General features: G+C 24.0%; 1 protein-coding gene across 1 annotated transcript in view; it reads right to left on the bottom strand.

Annotated features, from left to right (window-relative positions):
• LOC126908087 (glycosylphosphatidylinositol anchor attachment 1 protein) overlaps positions 1–8,039 on the bottom strand; it is a 13,847-nt gene extending 5,808 nt beyond the window's left edge. Inside the window, exons 1-4 of the mRNA XM_050689962.1 lie at positions 7,879–8,039; positions 6,386–6,555; positions 6,083–6,306; positions 4,114–4,273 (exon numbers count right to left, since the gene is read on the bottom strand). Of these exons, the coding sequence (XP_050545919.1) occupies positions 4,114–4,273; positions 6,083–6,306; positions 6,386–6,527 (526 nt within the window). The 5' untranslated portion in view covers positions 6,528–6,555; positions 7,879–8,039. The remainder of the gene's footprint in view (positions 1–4,113; positions 4,274–6,082; positions 6,307–6,385; positions 6,556–7,878) is intronic.
• Between the last annotated feature and the right edge of the window lie 917 nt (positions 8,040–8,956).

Below are 8,956 nucleotides of genomic sequence, written 5' to 3'. Positions count from 1 at the left end.
TACAATATTAAATTATTGAATATCAATTTCATACTAAATTTAATAATTATAATTAGTATTTATTCATATATTATATTTTAAAATCAAAGAACTACTAATTAGGATATAATCAAAGAAATAAGAGTTGATGTTGCTTTTGGAATAATCCACCAATTTCTCTAAATTAAACACTATCTACAGATTTGCATCGAAGCGTTTCTTATGATAGTGATTTTAATCACTGTCAAATATCATCTATACTTGTCCCATCTATGCCTTGTCTACACTGTGCTGGGTTTTTTCATCTTATATTACATTGTATTAGCTTTAATTTAATGTATGTTTAAAGAATGTAGTGTTTTATGTAATAGTGTCAAATATCAAAGAGAAAAAACAAAGTTGAGACCTTTTTAAGAAATAAAAATGAACAGTATGTATACTTAAGAATTCAAGAATAATTTGTAAATAAAAGTAACCAAAAAGTAGCACAGTGTGGTCGTGGTATAGTTGGCACAAGTATAGATGATATCTGACAGTGATTCAAATCATCATCATAAGAAACACTTCGGTGCAAATCTGTAGTTAGTGTTTAGTTTTAAGAAATTGGTGGATTATTCCAAAAGAAAAGAGGGTTATATATCTTTAACTAAGCAATAATAATTGTGATTATTTTACGTATTGTTTAAAAAAATTGGTCAAGTGAGAGCTGAGAAAAATGAATAACAGACACAAAAAAACCATATAGTATAATATTTTAATATGAATAAGAAATTCCTTTTCACAAAGGGAGACTACAGTGGTGGTATTAATTTGTTGTGTATTTCCCATGATAAACACTTAAGTACTTGACTGAGTTAATCATGGGAATAGTAGATAGTTTATTTATGAAAAATATTTAGTCCAAAATGTAAAACTAACGATATTAAAACAAACTATTAATGTATTTAGGATTATTTTATTATTTGATTAAAGATGCAGAGCTTTAGTTGTTTTTTTATAAAATGAAACATGAAACAAATTGAATTTTCTTAAACTTGATTTGGTATCGTAAAACCAATTATTCAGTTAAAACAGTTCAGTGATATTGATAAAACCATTTAATAAATCAAATATAGACATAATAGCTGTAACATATCTCCTTAATTTACAAGACATGAATCCAAAATGGGATAACTACAAGTTATAGGGTATATTTAATTTATAACTTAACAGCTTAAAGAATTTGATTTAAACATTTTCAATTAAAAGACTGTATAAAAAATAATTCGGTGATCATACAAATGAAACAAATTCAAGATGAGATTTAGCTAATGAAAATAAAAAAAAATTAAATACATTGATATTATTAAACTCTGTCATATTCCTATTAATGAAACCCAACATTTAAAAAGCTTTTCTTATCATATATCCATGATTAATGAAAAAGACATTTTGGAATCAATAGTAATCTCTTTTTATAACATCATCATCAATTTTATAATTAATCTTATAATTTCAACGAGTAAAAGTTATAATAATACATTAATCTATATTAATAGGTAAACAATTAAGTCGACCTGATTTAATACTAGAAATAAGTTTAGCGTCATCAGCAAACACATTTATTAATAATATTTTTTTTCCAAATATCAGGGAAATAGCCTAGACTTATACTTATTTAAAATTAGATGTAACGATTTTATTAGTACTGATCTACACAATTTTAAAAACACTGATGGAACACCATCAGGTACCTGCATACGTATCCAAGCTATCTATTAAATTAAATCAAAAATTTCATATGATTAATAGTTCAAGAACTAAGATTAAGATTATTATTATTCATTGAAGCAACATTTAAAATTAGGACTACATGTTATGATTCATCAAATCAGCAACATAAACACTAGAAAAATAATTAGCAAATAGTTGGACAGTTACAGAAATATTAGTATATAAGATGTTGTCACATGTAACACAATCGGGCACATTACTATTTGATTTTCAAAGGGAATTAACATATTTCCAAAGAAGATTTATATTTGCTTGAATACTATTTTTAATATTAATAATATATTGTGAATGGAAGCTTGAAATAAGAAATTTGCTATTTATCCGAAGATTAAAAAATATAAGAAAAATTTCATGTGAAGTGCAAAGTTTATATTTTTTGTGTGCACATTTTTTACCGATAATTATTGACAGAAAATGTGTACTTGTTATTATAATATTATTATTGTTTTTGTTTGTGTTTAGTTTTTGAAATTCTTGATATTTTACTATTCCTTTTCTACGTTAAAAATTTTTTGATATGTTAAATATGACTATTTCTCATATTATGTTATTTTCTTTTTTTTCTCAGTTAATAATTGGTCACCAAGTCATGCTAATTTTCTACCTATCTCTCTGTTATAATTTTCTAGACATTTTAAAATTTCTATTGCTTTCTTGTACATTTGTTTTCCATCATGAGCTTCTTTATTTAAAGTTTCGATTTTATCATTTTGTATTTCGTGTACACTGTTTTTGGCATATTTTCTACTGCAAATTCTTGTAAAAATTACTCTTTCTGTTTGTCCAACTTATGAATTCCCACATGATCACCGGTTTTTCATAGATACCAGGTGTTTGCATTTCCATTAATTCTCCCTTTTAATTTCAGAATAATATTCCAATGACTGTATTTGAACAATATTCTTATTTTGAATTTATTAGTGATTTTTGAGATACAGTTCATAATTCCTTGTATACATGGCCATATTAATGGTCCTTACTTGTTATCTTCCTTGTTGCTTACCATAGTTTTTCTATTTTTGGTTTTTCATAATTCTTTATTTACGTTTATAATTTAATATCCATTATTTTGAATTGCTTGCCATAGGTAAGTTTTTTCTTTTATTACACAGTTTTTGTCAGTTATTCTTACATCTCTTGTTAATTTTCATTGTACAGGGTTTATCAGAGCAAATACATGTTTTTCAAAATGATCCAAAAGTAATTGTAGTAAAAAGAAAATGATTACATCAACAAATGCAGATTTTTTTAACATAACAAAATTTAAGTTCTAGTTCTGTTTAATTTAAAATTTTAAAAATATTCCCCTAAATTCTCAAAATAAAGGAAAATTTACAAAACAATTGTTATAAAATAGTCGACATTGGGATTTTTAGTTCTCAATTTATAATGAAAACTAGACAGATTATTAAATCATTAAATATATATATAAGTATTAATATTCATAGACACATTTTCAAAAGTTAAGTTGAAAAAGTTCATTTTTTTGTGTAGAAGTTGTCATTTTAAATCTTCCCTGTGAACAGGTAAAGAGTCAGATTTTCAAAAAATATATACCAAATGCTATGAAAATACCTAAGATATCTATAAAAAAAATTTTTTTTATTCATCTATTTTTTAAAAATTTAAGGCAGTTTAAAGAAAAATTTTTTGAAATATGTCAAAATTTATCAATTTTTAAAATTGTAATTTTTTTAGAAATTTCCCCCATTTACAAGTAATTAGGGAAATTCTTTTGATTTTAGAGGATAATGACTTCACTAGATACAATTTGTGTTTTTTTGACATATTAGTCATTAATATGTATTATATGTATATTCATTTTAATTTGAGAATAAGTGGCAACAGACATAAACATTTTTTTAAAAACTAAACACATAATAAATAAAATTAATGCCTCCTCAACTTTGCAACAAAACTAAAATAATAATTAGTTAAAACAATTATTTAGTATTTTTATAAATATATTAATATATTCAGTTTTATGCTAATATTCCAAACTTTTAAGAGTTAATCTTTGCTATGATAGTTATAAACCTGAGGTTATAACTACACTGTCGAAAAGTATAGTCAGCATAGAATTTAAGACTTGGATATATCTATAAATATTTTAAATAACACAATTATTTATGAAAGCTTTAACACATTCAAGTAGAAAAGACATTGGTTATGCTATATGGTAATTATACGTGGTAATGAGTTTATGTGATTTATTTATATGAATATATAAATTCTTGAAGATTTATTTTAAATGCCAAAAATAAAATGGTAATCTACAAAAAAATTATTGTTTCTGAATATCTATAAATATATTTTGTTCACACTAATTTGAATAATACTATGGATAGATGATCAACTTACGACGAAAAAATTGTGCTAGTTGAAACATAATTGCAAGTCCAGGTAATGTACTGGGTAAAATGCTAATTGGAGATCTATATGGTACACTTAAAACTATTGATTCAGTACTGGCTCCTCTAGGAGCCCTTAAAATACCATAAATGTTACGTCCAACATATTTCTGCAAATAATAAGTTAATTTATTTTTAACAACAATATTTTAATATTGATTTTCTTTTAGTAATACTACTCCCTAAAAATATTTATTAGTTACAGGTGTAGAAGGGTTTCATGTCCAAGTATTTCAGAGTCACTGATTCTAAAAATTACTTTAGAATTGTCTTATCAGATTTTGTTTTTTAAATAACACATATTTTTTATTTTATATTAACTTAAATATAGAAAAAACATGTTTTTTTGATCAAAATTCTAGAAAAACCCAAAGTTTAAAACTCTCTAGTTTCTAAAAATTTTATTTAAATATCATTTATATATCTGGATACTATTGATGTCTAGATGGCAACACTTCCAGAGTCTGGAAGCAGATAGCGATATCATCTAATATTAACATTAGGGAAACTTACATTAAGTCGTGAGTGGGCTAAGACGTGTTTTTTTCATTGTGTGCGTTTTAATTCATATGTGTGTTTAGTTTATACATGATATGGTTTGAGAATATTTAACATGGCTTTTGTGTGTGAATAATAATATACATTATAAATAATAGTATTGTGTTTTTGTTCTGTCCCTGTTGCCTGTCAATTCTTACACACACACACACACACACACACACACACATATATATATATATATATATATATAAATTTGTCTCAATATATCAATTCACCCCTGTAAAAATTTGGTATGGAATGATTTAAAATTATGTAAATTAGAACATAATTACTAACATAAAAAAAAATTGAAATATTAATTTTCTCTTACTGAGATGCATTGAAACTAAATAAATTATTCATTAATCAATTATAATCTTCAACACATTATTAACAAACCTAACATTAAATTTTTTTATAGTTAGTATTTATGATTATAAGGTGACTCATGCAGCTACTGATGACACAACAGGTTTCACTTAATTTTTCATTTCTCTAGTATTTCAAAATAGATTATTTATTATTAACACTGAAATACTTGAATATGCCCTTCATACCTTTGTAACTAATAACTTTTAGTTATTAGGCAGTGATATAGCTATATTTCTTACTAAAAAACTAGAGAAGGCTTAGTCCCTAAAATTTTTTGAAAATTAACTCAGTTAACAGTCTATAGACATGGTGTCCTACTGTAATTTATTAATTTTAACTTAAGTTTATAAAGTCACATTAGTATATTACGGTAGGACACTCTACATATATATGTTGGGTTCAATCAATTTTCAAGAATTTCAGACAAAATCATCAAATTCCATAACATTTTAATAACTTTTCTTACAATTTTGAAATTACCTGACTTTTTTTGATTTTTCAGACTTATGGCAAACTAAAATCTCATCATTTAAGATTATTAACTTTAAATACCCTCTTATAATTTGTTGAAACTTTTTATTCGAGTGGTTTTTGCACTATTATATTTTAACTTATAATAATTAAATATTTTTTGAATTAAGACTTAATTATATAACAACTTAAAAAACTTTAAACCCTAATGGATTAATTGGTGCACCTATTATGAATATACATTTTTAACTTTAAAAGCAACATAGATTTTTATCTTCACTTATTATTTAATAATAAGTAATATAATAAGATAACTGAAAAAAAATAGTCGACTTTAATGATTTACTTATAATTTGTGATGATATCACAAATTATACTTAATCTTAAAGAGTCATAAAGAATCATAACTTTAATAGTCTTTAAGTAAAACCATTTTATGAATATATATTTGTTTTGACTAAAACTATTAATCTGAACCTAATATTTATTTAATGTGATTATTTAAATATATTTTTAAAAATTAACAAATTTCTTACAATGCTTTTCTTTAATGGGTAATTCAATGTAAAATTATGTGAGTAAGTTTCCAAACGTAATTTTTTTAATTTTGTAAGCAAATAAGAATGAGGCATTTCATTGTCATAATCATAGGCTTCTGACTTTAGTTCTCGATAATGTTCTCTAAAAGATGTTCCTGTGTTATCATTCATTTGGCCTTTAACCAATCCAGGAAGAAGGGCATTTTCAGAAAAATATGTTTCTAAATTTGAAAAAAAAAAACATTTCATTAATTGCAAATTATTAATAAATTCTATTAAATAAAAATAATTTTGACTTACGTGAATTAAAACTATTGTGTGCTAAAACACAAAATAATATTAAAGATCCAATGTACATAACTATACAAAACCGATTGTGATGTCGTACAAAAATACTAGTTAGAGCTCCATGACCAACTGATGGATCTGTCAATAGACCCATTTTTAATGAATGTACTGCAAAATATTACCTAAAGAATATAATATTATTACTTCTTTTCTGACAAGACAAGTATACTCAAGAAAATTACTCAAAAGACAATTTCTTAATACATAATAAAATCTTTTTTGTAAAAATGTGTCTTATAAAATAGAGCTCGTATAAAAAATTCAACTGATTATTTTGTATCGGCTCACAAAATATATATAGAATTAGGTCTAAAATCTTAGATACCAAAATTTTTGTATCTAGTATTATTATTGTTACATTATAACTTCTCATAAATGATTTTGCACTGAAAGTAAAACCTTTATTATCACAAGTGATAACGTAAAAATAAATATATAATACACTTTATAACTACAATACTTAAGTTAAATATTAAAATTTTAAATAATAACTTCCAAAAAGTTATTTTAGATTATTTATTAACCAATACAATGAAATGACTGCATTTCTATAATATAAATGTATAAATATCAATAATTAAATGTTGTTAATATTTTGTAGCTATAAAATTAAAAAACCCAATACAATTGGGATCCAGTATTATGAAAATTTGAAAGGGATTCAAATCACTTTTATAAAATACCTTAACATAAATGTTTTAAAATAAAGTTTGAACATTCTCACACAACTAACTATAATTTGAATAAATAAATCAAATTATTTGCAAAAGTAATATTTAGACAAAAAAAATATTCTAAAGGTGAGAAGAACTGTGTCCTTTAATCACCTAGAAATATGAAAAACTTAAAGAGTGATCACTAATATTAAAAATACTTAAATTTTCTCATTTTTTTTTTTAGAGAACATCAACTAGATGCAATTTGTAATCTATTAGCATAACTTTTATCAGGATCCAATAGACGCTGAGAAAAAGTAAAGATAGATAGTTTAAAAAAATAACAGCCAGATTAATATTTTGTTAGCTTGGTATCAAAGCTAAAATATTAATGATGTAGGAAAATCAAATTTATTTTTAATAACATTAAAGAAATCCAGTCAAACTGTATGGTTTTGAATGTTATTTTAAAAACAAATTTTCATATTTCAATATGTGAAAAAATTCAAAACTTTAAGTTCTCTCTTACCCAAAAAACTCGTTTTTATTTGTATTTAATAATAATTGTATTTATCACAATAACAAACATTACCGACCATTACAGTAATCACAATAAATTATTTTTCGAAATTATCTATTATTAATTTTTAGTTCGAGAAAAAAATACCACCCAAAAGAATAAAAGGATTTATTATGTTAAAATTTGTTTAGCTGGATTTAAAAATGCATTATTATTAATTAGATAATTAAAAAATGAGCTATATAACGCATGAGTAGAACCCAACGTACTTAATTGTAATAAAGATTTAATCTGCAAATTCAATTATATACTTCATAATTGATGAATTTTTAAAATAAAATTATATAACTATGCATATTAGCACGAAAATTTTATACAGAAAATTTACTTGAAAAACACATTTATGAAAACTTGTCTAAGTATCTTAAAAATTTCAAGTTAAAATTATATAATATTGAAATCAATTATTATCCCTGTTCTCTAATTAATAAAACAAATAGTCAAAAATTTACGACTGTGAAGATAGCAATTCCTTTATAGCAACTTCTAATCAGATATAATTATAATATACACCGCTAGAGGGCGCCAGTTGGTTAAAAAAAATGTTATATTATATTTTACTTTTGACCATGACAAAATATATAGGTATGTCAGCAACAAACGAGTTTTGGACCGTTTAACGCATCCCGCCCTTCACACCCATAGAAGTGGTTCGCCTCATTTCATTGGCCGTAGGTTTGACCGCCAAAATACATTTCTTTAAAACAAATACTTGACAGCAACTTTAATATTTTGTATTGTTTTTTATGATACCTTTACCTTTTACTATTATTGATTAATATCAATCTATTGTGATATCTATTTATACTACAATATAAACAAATATGATCAATTTGCAAATTATTTGATATGAAATGATTATGCCGGGTATATTAAATAAAAAGAACAGCGTTTATTTTAAGTGTCTTAAAATATTTTGAAAACTTGATATACTTACATACTTTTACTTAAATTTATATTTTTTATGACAAAATGCCTGTTTGTGAGTTTTTTGGTTGTACTAGTGGTAGTAAAAAAAAATCATTGGTAAAAAATAAAAAAATAACCTTGCATCGATTTCCAAAAGATCCAGTCTTAAGAAAATTCTGGGAAAAACAAATAAAATTAGGCCAAATAACTAAAAAACCAATAAATTTTGATTCTGGTAAAAACAAGTAACTGTTAATTAACATTGTCATATTTTTTTCAGAATCCTAAATAAATTACACTATTATTTCATCGTTATATTTATATTTAGCTGTTTATTATGAGCTTGTTTAATTTCATTTAGCTGTTGTTTGTTCATTG

Source organism: Daktulosphaira vitifoliae, unplaced genomic scaffold (assembly GCF_025091365.1).
Source record: "Daktulosphaira vitifoliae isolate Bord-2020 unplaced genomic scaffold, ASM2509136v1 Scaffold_5, whole genome shotgun sequence".
NCBI lineage: Eukaryota > Metazoa > Arthropoda > Insecta > Hemiptera > Phylloxeridae > Daktulosphaira > Daktulosphaira vitifoliae.
This window is presented reverse-complemented; position numbering and strand designations above follow the sequence as displayed.